Raw genomic sequence first — 16,245 nt, 5'->3', positions numbered from 1 at the left:
CAAGTTCAGAAGTTTGATGGATCCCCTGAAAATTACCCAGCCTTTCGTCAGAGATTTAAGCAGTTGGTTGAAACCAGGCCTCTCAGTGATGCTGTGAAAATGACCCGTCTGTTACAGTTCTTGAACGGTCCTGCCCTGACCGCAGTGCAGAGATATGAGCCAATGCCTGGTGGCCTGGCAAAGGCACTCAAGACACTAGAGGAACGGTTTGGCCAGCCATTTCAAGTAGTGAGAGCATGTGTTGAATCACTTACGAAGGGACCTGTTATACAAGCAAATGATAAGGACAGCCTGCAGCGCTATGCTGATACTGCGCAAGTTACCTATGACACTTTAGAGTCAATGGGATACCTTAGTGAGATGAATATAGATAATCTGGAGAAAGTCATCGCGCGGCTGCCAAAGTGGATGCAATCCAAATTTGCCGAACATTTGAAGAATCTCGAGCGTAAGGGACAGAAAATGCCAAATTTCAAGGATGTTGTAGATTTCCTCAAGGAGAGAGCCTTTGCCCTGAGCCACCCTTTCTTTACTAAGTCAGGAACTCCTAAGGGTTTTACCTATTCTTTAACAGCAACAAATCCTGAATCCTGTGCAATGTGCCATCAACACCATCCACTGTACCGTTGTGAAGTATTCAAATCCAAGTCTCCGAGGGAGAGAAATGACTTTGTAAAACAGAAAAGGATTTGCTTCAATTGTATCAACTCAACTAAACACAACTCAAAGAAGTGCAAGTCCTTAATCAGGTGCAGGGTAGAAGGTTGTGGGAAGTCACATCACACATTGTTACACTTCACTGAACCTAGAGACAGAGGGAACTAGCAAAGAGACGGTCCTAACGGTGAGGACGTTAATCAAGGCTTAAGGCCTAATCAAGCCACTATTTCTATGTGCTCCTCAGTGGCCGCAGTTAGTTCGTGCGAAGTGTTGCTTCAAGTCATCCCAGTTAGAGTGATTAGTAAGTCTGGCAACCAGATTACTACCTTTGGCCTACTAGACTCAGGCTCCGACATAACCATGATTGACCCGTCTCTCGTGAAACTGCTGAACATTAAGGGCTCACCAAGTAAGCTGTCACTCACGACAGTAAACAATGCCGATACAGAAGAAGAGGGTCTGAGAGTTGACTTCCAAATTGCTTCAGTAGACAGCGAGAATGACCATCTGATTGATGTCAAATCTGCCTGGGCTGTAAAGGATCTTACAATTCCCCTAAAGCACACAAAGGTGACAAGGTCTGTTGGTCAGTGGCCACATCTGCAGCAAGTGGTCAGTGGCCACATCTGTTAGCTTCCCGGAAGTAGAGAGAAGTAAGATTTCTATCCTGCTTGGTACAAACATCCAAGAGGTCTTCATACCGCTTGAAGTTAAAAGAGGTAGACCCAATGAGCCGATCGCAATCAAGTCCTGTATTGGTTGGAGTATACTTGGTGGCTGTCCCAGTGTACCTTCTTCCACTCCTGTGCAAGTCAATCTCATTAGAGGGGAGGATGTTACCCTAAGTGACCAGCTTGAAGAATTCTGGAGAGTCGAGTCCTATGGTACGAGCAAGTGTGAAACCAAGCCCCTGTCTGTGGAGGACCAAAGAGCTATGAACTTGATATCCAATTCAATCTGTAAACATGATGGCCATTATGAGATGGGCCTCCTGTGGAAGAGTGACAATCCTGTGCTTCCTTACAACAGAACACTAGCTGAAGCGAGACTGCAACACTTAAAGAGACGTTTCCTTCGAGATCCAGAACTTGAAGTCAAATATAGAGCTGTGATTGAGGACTGTGTGACCAAGGGATATGCAAGAAAGCTCACAAAGGAGGAAGCAGAAACAGTCAGCAAAACCACATGGTTCCTGCCTCACCACCCAGTAAGCAATCCGAACAAGCCAGGTAAGGTGAGAGTGGTGTTTGACGCGGCTGCAAGATTCAGCGGCACGTCCGTAAACGAACAGCTCATTCAAGGACCTAGTCTGACAAATGACCTGTCTGGAGTGTTGATTCGATTCCGTGAGGAAGAAATTGCCTTCTCAGCAGATATCGAGGGTATGTTTTACCAGACCAGAGTAGCCTCAAGTGATACAGATTCTCTGAGGTTGTTGTGGTGGCCTAAAGGTATTGACGAGCCTCCAGAAGAATACAAAATGTTGGTCCATATTTTTGGTGCTAAGTCTTCACCCTGCTGTGCCAACAAGGCGTTAAGCATGACAGCACAAGACAATGAAGAAAATTACCCGCCTGAAGTGATCAGAACAGTTCGTAGAAATTTCTATGTGGATGATGTCCTGAAGTCCGTCCCAAATACTGATCAAGCCATACCTCTGGCCTCAGATCTTATGAAGTTATTGAGAGAAGGAGGATTCCGCCTAACAAAGTTTGCGAGCAATAGTCGTGAATTACTAGCCTCAATTCCTCCCGCGTCGAGGGCGAATCCCAAGTTGGACCTAGATCTAGACAAGTTACCCTTAGAACGAGCGTTGGGTGTCTACTGGGACGCACAGTCAGATACTTTTAAGTTCAAGGCCTTACAGGCGTACAAGCCATCCACCAAGCGAGGAGTACTTTCCGTCGTAAGCTCCCTATTTGATCCGTTGGGATTTCTTTCACCCTTTGTGTTCACAGCCAAGATTCTGTTACAAGAGCTGTGGAGGCAGAAGTTGTCTTGGGATCAAGAAATTCCAGAGCCGTATTCGTCCCTCTGGCAGAAGTGGTTGCAAGAACTGCCGTGTGTTACTACCATCGAGATACCAAGGTGTTACAAGACCCAGTGCCTTAGTGCACAAGCCACTGTGCAGTTGCACAACTTTTCCGATGCGTCAAGGCATGGTTATGCAGCAGTGTCTTACCTACGGTTCCTTGATGAGCAAGGAGTGATTCACTGTTCCTTCGTTATGGGGAAGACCAAGAATGCGCCCATTAAAGAGTGGACTATACCTCGCCTAGAACTGCAAGCGTCAGTGTTAGCGGTGCGGCTAAGCAACTCAATTCTGAAGGAGCTTGATCTGCAAGTTGATGAAACCTTTTTCTGGTGTGACTCAATGACGTCCCTCCAATATATCAAGAACGAAACTAGGCGCTTCCAAACCTTTGTTGCCAATCGCGTGGCCGAAATTCATGAATCAACTTCCCCAGATCAGTGGCATCATGTCCCAGGTAGTTTGAACCCCGCTGATGAGGGTTCACGAGGCGTCACCATAGAGCATTTCCAACCCGGATGTCGGTGGTGGTCAGGTCCTTGCTTTCTGTGGCAGCCTGAACAACAGTGGCCTAATGCTCAGGTGGAAGACATTCGAAGTGATGATAAAGAAATACGAAAACCAGCCACAATCATGTTCACCACTGACACGTCCCAAGTTGATCTCCTATTACAGCGCTATTCGTCGTGGTCCCGTTTGCTGAGAGTGATGTCGTGGGTGCTTCGCTTTGTCAAGCCACTAAAGAAGGAAAAACCTGAATGTGTCGTCGGACGTACACTTACCTTTGTTGAGCTTCAGCGAGCAAGCGAAGCAGTTACGAGACTGGTGCAGCACCAACATTTCCGTGAAGAGTACATGGCTTTGAAAGAAGGCAGACAGGTGAAATGTAGCAGTAGTTTGGCCACTCTTAGTCCGATCCTAACTAATGGCATTATACGTGTTGGAGGAAGAATTCACCGTGCGCCGATTACCTTTGAGGCCGCCCACCCAGTGATTCTTCCAAAGTCAAGCCCTGTGTCTGTATTGATAGTTCGTTACTACCACCATGTGCTGGGCCACACAGGCCGTGAACATGTGTTGTCCGTCCTCCGCCAACGTTACTGGATACTGAGAGGAAGAGCTTTGGTGCGTCAGATCCTGAGCAAGTGTATAAGTTGCCGCAAGCGGAACACGCCTGCCTTACAGCAAGCGATGGCGGACCTGCCAAAGGAAAGGCTGTTACCTTATCATCCCCCGTTCACCTTTACGGGCCTCGACTTCTTTGGCCCCTTCTATGTGAAGCGCGCTCGTAGCGTTATCAAAGTGTATGGTTGCATATTCGTGTGCTTTAACAGCCGGGCAGTCCACATCGAAGATGTTAGTTCCTTAGAAACAGACACGTTTATTTTGGCTCTGCGCCGGTTCATCTCTGTTCGCGGCTGCCCTAAGGAGATCTGGTCAGATAACGGCACGAATTTTACTGGCGCTGAGAGGGAACTTCGGCGTTCGGTTCGAGAACTGAATGAAGAACAAATCAAGAGAGAGCTACATTCGTACGATGCGGATTGGTTCAAATATGTGTTGCCAAGGTGGCGTTTCCAACCCCCTACCGCGAGCCAGATGTCAGGCGTGTGGGAGAGGCTTATTAGAAGTGTGCGGAAGGCTATGAATGCTGTCTTGAGCAAACCAGGCGCTGCAATCCCTTTGGAAACCCTGCGCACCGTACTCGCCGAAGTCACGTCCATTCTAAACAGTCGTCCCATTTCCCCAGCAAGTGATGATCCAAGTGACATGGAGCCACTCACTCCAAACCACCTACTTTTACAGCGACGAAATCTCGCCATACCCCCCGGTGTTTTCGCCAAGGAAGAGCTGTACTCACGCAAGCAGTGGAGACATGCGCAATTCCTTGCTAACTGTTTTTGGTCGCGATGGGTTCTAGAGTACGTGCCCACCTTACAGCAACGCCACAAGTGGCTACTAAATAAGAGGAATTTAGCAGTGAATGACCTGGTTCTTGTGGTGGACAAAACTGTGCCGAGATCCCGCTGGTTGCTGGGTCGCGTAACGAAAGTGTTTCCTGGTGAAGATTCACGTATCCGCACCGCCGAAGTGAAGACAAAGGACTCTTCTCTTACTCGTCCTGTGACCAAGTTGTGTCTCCTTGAAGAAGCTGCGTGACAGGTTTGCCGTAGAGTGCACTGAACGTTGCAAGATTGAACTGAAAACATTGTCGTGAAGTAACAGTCGGTTTAGAACTTTAACATTAATTAGTGATTGTCTACGGGGGCTGTTCAGCCCTACCCCCCGGGATGTTGAGGCCAATCCTCAACAAGAGAACAATTTTTGTTTTCCTAAGTCCGTTCCATTCCGTTTTTGTAATTTATTCTCCCAGCATGCTTAGTGAGCGCGTCTCAGTGTCGTCGTGTAGCGAGAAAGAAACCATGTGCTTTGTAACGCGCTAGTCGCCGGGAGTTTCTCATCGTATGGTGAGTCTTAGGAGCTCGTGTATTTCCAAATCCCGTTCCAACAGTGATTAAGTGTTTGTTTTGTAGGTTTTTACTCGCGAGGTGAAGCTTGTTAGCCAAAGATGAGACTCCAATTCCGATCCTGTTGTGTTGTTAAGAAAATATGCTGAGTGTGCAACTCTCGATTATTAAACTTGTGTTCGAGAACCCTTGTGTTGTGAAGGCGCGTTTTTGTCCCCTGGACATCTTCGTAAAAACTATACGAGCATCTTGCCTGTGATGCTCGTGATGCTCGTGTATTTCCAAATCCCGTTCCAACAGTGATTAAGTGTTTGTTTTGTAGGTTTTTACTTGCGAGGTGAAGCTTGTTAGCCAAAGATGAGACTCCAATTCCGATCCTGTTGTGTTGTTAAGAAAATATGCTGAGTGTGCAACTCTCAATTATTAAACTTGTGCTCAAGAACCCTTGTGTTGTGAAGGCGCGTTTTTGTCCCCTGGACAACAGCAGTGCTACTCCTTTCGTACTCTTGGCCTAGCTCCCTTGATTCGGCATTCCTATACGTCAGCCCAAGCGAAATTCATTTCCTTCTGCCGACAGCTTGGCAACTTGCACCCATCAAGGTCTCCATGCTTAATGGACGAATGGACGCTTTGTCTAATTGTTATGTTTCTGGCCAGGACTCTCCAGCATTTTTTGATTAAGGTTAATTTATCAGGCTTTAGAGCTCTCCACATGGATCAGGGGTGCTCGCATCTGCTTGCAGATTGTCTCCGCCTGCAGAGGGACATTCATGGCATCAAGCGCTGTCAGGGTACTCCTTTGTCCATGCGGCTGCTTATAAGGGATGAGATTAGTTGATGCTAGTCATCTCGCAGTCTTTGGATCTCGCCCCTCCAGATCATCAGATGTTCTGGGCAGCTCGTTTCTGGGGTACTTAAGCTTCCTGCGCGTTTGAGTTCAGGGTACCTAACCTATCTAGCTACTCGTCATCCCTCCACTTGAGTGTCCAGGACTTTGCAGTGGATTCTTCATCGGCCGCATCGTCCTTGCGCATACGAATCAAGGGCTCCAAGACAGACCCGTCCCGGAAAGGCTCTTTTCATTCACATTGGCCTTGACAGGCATCCTCTCTGTGCAGTGCACGCTATGATGACATTCCCTGCTTCTAGGGGGTATTCTTTTGGCCCCTTGTTTTTGTTTGCGAATGGCAGCCTCTCACCCGCACTATTCTTACAGATTGGCTTAAGCAGATCATAACTTCAGCTCAGATACCGGGCAATTCCTCCTCCCCTAGCTTGCGTGTTGGAGCTGCCACTGTCGCTGCTCGCAGTGGGATTCTGAATCAATGGGCCATTGGCCCAACGACGCTTATCAGCTTGGTATTAGAACACTGGCTGACTCGTTAGCTGCACTCTCGCGAAAACTAGCTTCAGCACGTCCCACAGTTCCATGCAGAATCCCTTCACGGCACAGTCCTCACTGCTTCCCGGGGTAGCTTTCTTGGCAGCCATCTGTCCTGGTTCAGGACCTTTTTGCCTATTTCAGCCGGCGGATCAGCTAGATTAGTGCCTTCGTAATTTGCGCAGCTGGGGGAGTTGTTTGGTGCTTAGGAATCTGTTTGGGTGATCGGAGGTACCAGGTCACCCGGTTGACGGGTCCCTCCGTTCTCCAAGCACCTGGAGACGGGTTTCTTTGGGTGCTTCCCGCTTCCAGGGTTGCCTTGGACACCTCCTCTCTGCTTATTGCATTTGTCCCCCAACTAACCTTTAAGGCACCTGCTCCCAAGCTCATCATTAGCGATGAGTTTAACGACTCAAAGATGGGCATCTTACATGTACATATGTACTTGAGTCAATGAAGGTTGCTTTGTCATCGAATAAAGCTTTTATCCTTGTGTTCGAAACTTAACAACAAATTGAAGTGTAAGGAAATTATATTCCTGAATAATATTCTTGTTTATCTGCTGGTGACTGTTGCAACATTTGAAATATCATTGACACAAGCACTACTTTGTCCACTCAAAGATGGATAAATAGAATTGCGACTTCCCACTCAAAGATGGGCATCTTACTTGTGTAAATGAAGGTTGCTTTGTCATCGAATAAAGTTGTTATCCTTGTGTTCGAAGCTTAACAACAAATTGAAGTGTAAGGAAATTATATTCCTGACTAATGCTCTTGTTTATCTCCTGGTGACTGTTGCAACATTTGACATATCATTGACACAAGCACTACTTTGTCCACTCAAAGATGGATAAATAGAATTGCGACTCCCACTCAAAGATGGGCGTCTTACTTGAGTCAATGAAGGTTGCTTTGTCATGGAATAAAACTGTTACATATATCCTTGTGTTCGAAGCTTAACAACAAATGGAAGTGTAAGGAAATTATATTCCTGAAAAATATTCTTGTTTATCTCCTGCTGACTGTTGCAACATTTGAAATATCATTGACACAAGCACTACTTTGCCCACTCAAAGATGGATAAATAGAATTGCGACTTCCCACTCAAAGATGGGCGTCTTTCTTGTGTAAATGAAGGTTGCTTTGTCATCGAATAAAGCCGTTATCCTTGTGTTCGAAGCTTAACGACAAATTGAAGTGTAAGGAAATTATATTCCTGAAAAATATTCTTGTTTATCTCCTGGTGACTTTTGTAACGTTTGAAATATCATTGACACAAGCACTACTTTGTCCACTCAAAGATGGATAAATAGAATTGCGACTTCCCACTCAAAGATGGGCGGCTTACTTGTGTCAATGAAGGTTACTTTGTCATCAAATAAAGCTGATATTCTTGTCTTCAAAGCTTAGTGACAAATTGGAGTGTAAGGAAATGATATCCCTCTATAATCTTGTGACTTTTAGAACCTTTCTGCACCATCATATTAAACTTGTTATTGTGCACGTACACAAAGAGAAAAGGTTCCTTTTAACCCTACAAGTCGTAAACAAGCACTACATTTATTTCAATTTTGAACAATTCCCATTGGTCCCTGCAAACTGCATATGTCGTTTTGAATCTAGTAAGGAAATGCACATTGTATGCAAAAAATTAATATGAACATTAAATATTATTTTTGTACAGGTTTATTCTTGTGATAAACATCTACAGTCTCAGAAATTGGAGTGGAAATGTTTTGTACATTTCAGTGTCAAGGAATTTTTATATAATATTTTTCTATCATTGATATTTGACTCCGTACTCCGTTCCGTGATTCCGTTTCCTCATCCGAGATTCAACTTTTTGCGGCTGCCATCTTCGCCATTAAAAAGTGCAATAGTATACAGAAAAATTCTTTTTCGGTGAAGCAGCAACTATGTCTTTATTGCAAAAGAAATCAGACAGACACGTGCTTTACAGGTATATATATGTCATCAAAGAAATTACAGGCAACATACAAAGGTCAGATCTGTAGGAAGAAACTCGCTGTCGCATGAAACATATAAGGGAAAGTTCATTTAATATGACAAGGGGGGGGGGGGATGAAGATATTGAAACTCGAAGCTTGAAATTTTAGCAGCCCCCCTTGCTAGCGGTTCAATTTTTTAGGAGCCCCCTCCTTGGTAGTCGAAAAAATTTCAGAGCCCCCCCCCCCCCCCCCTCCTCCTTCAATTCCTTTGCTCCCCTGAAAAAAGATCGCTAGACTGTATTAAGGTGATTCCATAGTAAAAGAACCTAACATAGATTTTAGCTAAAACTTGGTACACTGATGTAACAAGTCAAGAAGATGATAAAAAAGTAATAAAAAGTGGAGGTCACCCTGCTCGTTTTGACGTCACAATGCTGACAAATTCGGCTATTTAGGACCCTTTTACAAAAACCGCGGGCAGCCCTAAACTAGACAAAAAGGAGAGATTTTTTCGATGATGCATGTGGCATCGCACAGAACTTGACTTTAATGTATTGTTTATCCACTTACGTACCAGAAAAATGCCTTTTAATGTCCTTGTTTTTACTTTACGCTCCAAAGTAGAATTAAATTGGACGCGCGATTTTCGACCCGTGATGGCTCAATCCGTACAATTTAGTAAAAATGCCAAAAAACTGAACATAGATTTGTGCCAATTTTTTGCTCATCGAAAGGAAGCACTGTCCTTATTAAAATCATGAAATAAAAAATGGGGGTCACCGTACTCGTTTTTGCGGTAGAGCTGCAGAAAGTGCGCCGCACCAAACGCATTTTCTCCGATTTTTGAGAGAGGACTGGGGCGAGTTTCAAAATAGAATGCATGTGAAAGGGGAAAGAAAGTATTAAAAAATCCGTTTTTACAGACTTTACATCGAGATATCACATTTAGGACACAATGTGATAAAGAAAGTGTTTAAATGAAAATCAAAGTGAGTAAGCACAAGTTAAACACCCACTATCGAGGTTCTTCGAGAGGAGGTCGAACTCAGCGACACGCGTACTGCTTACGTTATGCACATTCCCAACACATTGAGTCTCACCTCGGCAAGAAACAACAGCAAGCAAAAATTCCAATAGCGTTTCTCTTCAGTCAACTTCATTTTAATAATATCACTTCACATGCTCTTTTTTACGGCGGCCATCTTGTTATGCGCAGTAAGAGATGCGCAGTGCAAAACTAGGGAATCACCTTAAATATATTTACCGTTATTGTCTTCAATGGTTTATACTATGACAAAGTTGAGATACAGTTGTGATACAATTTTCTAAAGCATTTTCATTTTTGGGATGAACAAGAGTGTAATAATTACTGAGACTACATTTGTTATATCTGTAAACCACGTGATATAGCTGAGTTGCACAGGTCATTAAATTGTTGAGTTGAAAACCATCCAATCTGTATGATGATGTCATGTGTTGGTTTTGAAGTATAAAAATTTTCGGAGCCCCCCCTCCTAGCGCAACAATTTTTTCAGAGCCCCCCCTTCGGGTGTCTAAAAATTTTCGGAGCCCCCCCTCAATATCTTCATCCCCCCCCCCCCCCTTGTCATATTAAATGAACTTTCCCTAAGCTTATGTAAGCTCACATGTGAAACGATTTTTATGATCGACATCGATGAAATGCTCCCAAAGCTTTTACATAGACTTAAATATGCTTCTATATATTTAAAAAAGATTCAGAATGTACTTACGAGACAACAAGGATCCACAGTTTAAAATAGGCGTTCTTTCTTCTCAATAGTTGTTGAAACACTCAATGTGCATTCGAGTCGCCAACAGTGAACACTGAACTCCTTCATCACCGCTTCCATGGGAATTGGCGTTTCATTTAAATAGTTTTTAGAACTATTACTCCTCCCTGCAGTCTATCTCCGCAATCTATCACACTCTCCTCGCTCATCTTCACAAAAAAACGGCCCTGCATGTACAAACCACCAAAATGGAAGGCGAACCGACAGCGGAGAATGTTCAAAAGGGCGCGCGATTCAAAATTCAACGTGAAAACGAGGCACGCATGCTCGTAAGACTCACGCCTCCAGAGCGAGGCAAAACGCGTGCAAGCGTGTTAAAAAATCTTTTACAATTTATTTTGCTGTTTCTGAATTGTTTCAAATTACGCTTCAATGTTTGGAGCGCTAATAATTTTAATAACACATCTTTGAATCTCTTAGAAAAGGAAGACTTAAGGAATCATCTATCACTTTTCCAGTATTTACGACGTGTAGTTTAGCGCAGGCGATTATCTCTGTTCTTTCGGATATTTTAGGTCAATGCAATGATTCCTCATCTTGCCTGAAGCGTAATCAATACAGTTAAAACAAATTTTATTATATAAGAAACCAGGGAATGATCATGAAAACCAGAAAATTTCAGTACAAAAACGCTTGCGGAAACGCAATGGAAACTAGCTGACACGTTTAAGTCAACGGAAGCGCTGCGGAAACACGAAACAATGCCTCCATTTTCATCTTACACGTTTCCCGTCGTAACCGTCCCGCGGAAACGCAACGGAATTTTGAACCATCAGGTTTCCGCAACATTTCCGAATTGCGGAAACACCTTATTTCACCCTGTGTAAGGTTAAAGCTGGGAAAAATGGGAAAATATTGGATTTGGGGTTGTTAAAATTAAAATATGAAGTGAATAATTAGTAAATAATTACCAGATAGTTCACCACCACAACAAGGTTTCTCTGATCCCATTAGCGGACTAACTGGTTTATGTGTATGCCTATTCTACCCTCATATCCTTCCAAAATCAACATTATTCCGCCCCAAAAAACCAACTGTAATGCCCCCTTAACTAAGTGTCCTGATATCTTTAGGAATTTTATATTACTATAAATTATTAGATGTATAAATCTACCGGCCTTCCATCACAAATCTGATTGTCTGGTCTATGGACAGTACTAGTGCTATTCTGGTAATGCTGTACGCTATCACGAGGGTCTCAATGGGGTGGTGGCATTTACGGTTATCGGCTAAAATTTTGGCTCTTTTACGGCTATCGGTTAATTTTTTTCAGTTACGGTTAATTATAAAGTTAAAAATTAATTTCTTCGTTTCAAAGAGTTAAATATTAATAAACCTGTATTTTTTTGGTATCTTTAAAGCAAAATAAATGTCTTAGGATCATCTTGGGATGAAATAAGCTATTCTTCTGAAAATTTTTAATATTTCATAAATCATGCTTTAAGAGTATTCCACTTCTAATATCATTTTACGCAAAGAAATGTTATCTATGAAAAAGTTTGTCATCTTTTACATCTTGGTGTGATTTCTTTTTCTTCAGGGGCTACTGATTCGTTCTTCGCGTCGCTTTGTATTTGCTACCCGCCTCTTTTCTTTTTACTACCATCATAGGGTCTTTGCCCCACTGAAGAACAGATTGTACAACATGAACTAAAAAAGAACAAGCATACAGATTGAGACTCGAACATTTCTGTGACTCTCACATTTACCAGTGTCGGAGCCAAGCTGAGAAGTACGCGGCTTTGAAGATCTTTGCCGCAGTTTCCTCATTCTCTTAAAATGACATGAACTCTTTGTTTAAAATAGAAACAAAAGGTTAAGCTATTGCCAGTCAACTTAAATATTTTGTGAGCCATGAAAGGACCATTCCTAATACAAGACATAACAGTTTATTTGAATAGAATCTTCGTGAAAAGCAAAACTAGCAGAAACGGGAACGTAAAGAGTCAAAGTAGCCGCGAAATAAGAAACACAACCGTTCTTAGTGACTTTAGCACGTTCCTCAAATTATCAAATCTAAGGAGCGAAATTTTTTTACGGTTAACTCTTTTTACCCTATTTACGGCTAACGGTTAAAATTTTTCAATTTTTACGGCTATCGACTAGATTTTGGGCCGTTTTACGCCTATCGGTTAACCCCATTGAGACCCTCTATCAACGGCTCCATAGAAGTGACTGAGTAGCCTGACAGTGTTCGGTTGTAACCTGTTTATACCTTTTAAGTTTTGAACGACTAGGGGATATATATTTGACTATTTTAGTGTAATTTGTACCAGGCCTTCGTTTCCTCGCATGCAATCTCGCTCGTTTTTTGTTTTTGCTTTTTCAAAAGGTTCGCGAATTTCTGTAACACATGCATAGCATATCAATCATCTAAGCATAAATGCTAAGTATTTGAATCTTTATATTCTTTGTCATAGCATCTCGATATGCATATGCAGACATAAAAGAAATAAGACCCTCTCAGTTGTAGCCTGCCAACGGCAGACATTTCTCCATCACCGCTGAAGGGGGGGCGAGGAGAAACGTCTGCCGTTCGTAGGCTATCTCGGTTGGCTCAACAAGATTATCCGCGGTAGGCTGGTGTATTGAATGAGCCCCGCACCGGAGTCGCAAAAACGAAGTGATAAACGCGGTGGCGCCTTAAATTTAGTAAAGTCGATATTAAAAAGACTTTGGATCCACACGGAGGGTCCAAAGGCCGATCCCATCCTTTAAAATCGATGGTGTACGATCTTCGCAATCTCCAAACCAATTTCTGCGAGGTCAGCGTCACGGCCTTGTAATGCAAATTTCTTTATGCACAGCCTTAAGCGATACCTGATCGAGCATATTTAGTTCTCTTATCGTCGCAAACACCCTAAGTGAGACTAACGGAAAGATCAAGGAGTCGTTCTCCCTGATTTTAAGTGCCGTATATCCATGATACAGAACAGAAAAAGATTGAAAATTTATAACAAATGAAAAAATTAATTTTGAAACAAACGGCGCGCCATGCTTCCCCGACTGGAAAAAAAACGCTGTTGGAACATTGAATTGTTATTTTTGGACATTAAAGGGGCTGTGTCAGGGCAGTCCAGTTTATTTTGTTTAATTTTGCCAATTACTCGCCCTCAATCGCTATGGAACTTAAAGTAATGACAAAATCAGAGATCCGAGACAAACAAATATGTCTCCTGAGCATTATTTTTGAAGTTGCAAGCAGCAGGGATCAACTTTGCGAAACTGTTAGGCTGAATAGTTTTCAAAAATCCTAATTTCAATCCGTTTCAGTAGTCTTCTTCAGTTTTGCCTATCCGTGGCTATGACAATGATAATGACAATGCTTTATTTATTTAGAGTCTTATACAGTCCTATGTACATCGACTTTATCCAAATAATTTAGAATCATAACACAAATTGCACACTAGTGGAACTATAATCAATGTTATGTTATTTTAACCTGCCTTTAAAGTTTTAAGCGGTTATTTTTATGTTTCTCTTAATTTAACAGGCATTTTGCAATTTCCTAATTTGGCTGAATTTCGTGACACAGCTCCTTTAACTGAGTGTGCATGCGCTGAAAGCGATGTACCGTCCCAACCCTCCCCTGTTGTTTTCATTCGGATCCCGGGAAAATACCCCCTTCCCCCTCCCCCAACTCCAATTTTGTTTTCTAGCGATTTCATTCACGCTACCTGCTCAATAGCGCGTCTACAGCAATTTAGTTGCTTGTTATGAGAGCACGTATTAAATTAAACAGTTTAAATACTATAAGGCTACAAGTAATTGTTCAGGAATCCCATTGCGTGTATTTATTATCCTGTTTAGTCGTTAAAATTGGTTGAGGTGTTCTGTTGTCTCTTAAGATAAGCTTTTCCGGTTACGCCCTCCGAGTTCTACGATTTCACAAAACAATTTCGTGACCTTTCAGTTTCTGACGCTCAGAGCTTCGTTTTTGACTTCTCGGTGTTTTGCTAGAAATCTGGAAACACGGTAAGGACCATTAAGATCTTGAAACTGGGAGCTTGCAAAGTATGGCATTTGCTGTGTTTGCGAGTCTTATTGCTTGCTCAGCTGCGGTAATTTTTTCCATGGGAACCAGCGATTCTGATGCTCTGTCACGATCACAAGCAAACGCAGCGAACAATTCAGGGACGACATGCGCGTGGGACTGCAATGTGGTCAGTTCGACGTTTGGATTGGAAATGAAGGCGCTTATTTTTAAATTCAGGCTTATTACACTGCAGCTTAAGTACGACCAACAAGAGGCCAAACAATGCTTAAACCAAACAAGTCTACAGAGGAATTCTTCAATTGCAGAACTTTGGATTTGGCTCACTGGTAACAAACCCAGTCACGACGGACAAAACTGGTCTCTGCATTTTTTCAACAAGAGTAACAACTGGTTTCAAAAATTGCTGGAGGGGCAAATTGAGTTGGGTGTTTCTTGTTCCCTTAAACCAGCAACTGACTCAAATAACACAAAGCCTTCTGTGAATGATGTGATTGCAATGATGCTAATAGAAGAAGTTGAAAAATTTGCAGAATTTTCAATCTCCGAGACGGCCCTTTGTTACAAACTCTTAGCTGAGAATGGCTCCTATGTTTGCCTGAACCTAACCACAAATACAGCTCACAACAAGGACGATATTAGCCCCATTAATTGGCATAAAAAGGCTTGTATAGGTTTATTCGTTATTATCCTTGTTGTTGCGATATGGTACTTTCCTCTTATACTTTGTTTGTTCCCTCCCACTGAAATAAATGATAAAGGCCGTGTCATGATTGTTCTTCACGGAACCAGCCCACAGGGTATTCGCAGCTGCATAGCAAATATACTAGGTTCATATATTACTGCTGATAATCAGACTACCAAATGGTGGGAGGCATTTGTAATTCCTCTTCTGGCTCCTTTAAGTGCTGTCTCGCTTTATTTTCTTGAGAGGAAGGTTATAGGCGTGCGTTTTCCTCCGCCTAATTTCCTTAAAGACGCCATCACCTCTTCGTGGTTTTCAAAGTGTATGATATATTTAAACATACTTGTATTTGGATTGATATGGTCTTTGAAGTTTTTGGTCTTCTTTGAGATTACCGAATCCTGCCGCATCTGCAGCGACTATGGAGACAAAGAAGATATTTGTCACAATCACGAGAACCCTGAGTATTTCGGTTCAAATGCAATGAAGATGCATCTGCGCATAATTCCAAATATTATCAAGAGATGCCTCACTCGAACGTTCGGTTTTGACTGTTCCTCATGTATTAGTTCGTGTCCTCTTTTAAGGTGGCCATTGGTCTTGCTACTATTCCCTTTATTGCTTATAGTATTCCTTTTACGGGTTACAGCTATTTTACTTTACTCCTCCCCTTTGATGACTTTTTATATTGCGAGATTGTGCACAATTATTAAATGTATCACGCCATTTTTCAAGGTGTCGGATGAATTAGGCTTCTGTGTGGTAATCTTCTTCAGTCTTGAATCGTTAGTGGTTCTCGCTAGCTGTGTTAGCATTCTCTTCGATATGGAAATCGGCACTATGTCTACTATCAGAGGAGGTTTAATGGATTTGCCAGACATTCTTCCAACTGCCAGCCTGGGGATCGTCTTTGTTTTTTACCTATGGAAATGTTACATTCCGTACCCCAGAAAATACAGCAAGCTCGCAATTACACTGTATAAATATTACATGGCAAAGAGAGTGCCGGCTGTTGACAACCAACAGGTTCAGAGGGAGAGATTGTTACCGAAGGACCTCTATTTAAAGGCATGCGATAAACTGATGCCACTTCAAGAAAGCAAAGGTGAATTAGTGATGAAAGTGATTGTATACATGGTTATAACCTTCTTAATTTTTATTTTCATTACTGAGGCACCGACAAGTAAACTAAATGACGAAACAAAAGCTCTTGGAACTCTTGTTGCAAGTTTGATACCTAAGGCTCTTGAAATGTTATTCGAC

The 16,245-nt window shown here is 42.7% G+C and overlaps 1 protein-coding gene across 1 annotated transcript; it reads left to right on the top strand.

Annotated features, from left to right (window-relative positions):
• The first annotated feature begins 1,020 nt into the window (after positions 1-1,020).
• On the top strand, positions 1,021-4,320 carry LOC140925825 (uncharacterized). The gene is made up of 3 exons (XM_073375681.1): positions 1,021-1,288; positions 1,371-4,180; positions 4,261-4,320. Exons 1-3 carry the CDS (start codon positions 1,021-1,023, stop codon positions 4,318-4,320), a joined length of 3,138 nt encoding a protein of 1,045 aa, XP_073231782.1.
• The last annotated feature ends 11,925 nt before the right edge of the window (positions 4,321-16,245 follow it).

Source organism: Porites lutea, chromosome 2 (assembly GCF_958299795.1).
Source record: "Porites lutea chromosome 2, jaPorLute2.1, whole genome shotgun sequence".
Taxonomy (NCBI): Eukaryota; Metazoa; Cnidaria; class Anthozoa; order Scleractinia; family Poritidae; genus Porites; species Porites lutea.
The sequence above is the reverse complement of the archived record's forward strand: the minus strand, read 5'-3'. Positions and strand labels throughout refer to the sequence as shown.

Coding starts and splice junctions, on each gene's coding strand:
- LOC140925825 (XM_073375681.1), top strand. CDS start 1,021: ATGATTGACCCGTCTCTCGTGAAACTGCTGAACATTAAGGGCTCACCA. Junction 1,289..1,370: donor AGTGGTCAGTGGCCACATCT/GTTAGCTTCCCG, acceptor TACCGCTTGAAG/TTAAAAGAGGTAGACCCAAT. Junction 4,181..4,260: donor AGAGGGAACTTCGGCGTTCG/GTTCGAGAACTG, acceptor TGTGTTGCCAAG/GTGGCGTTTCCAACCCCCTA.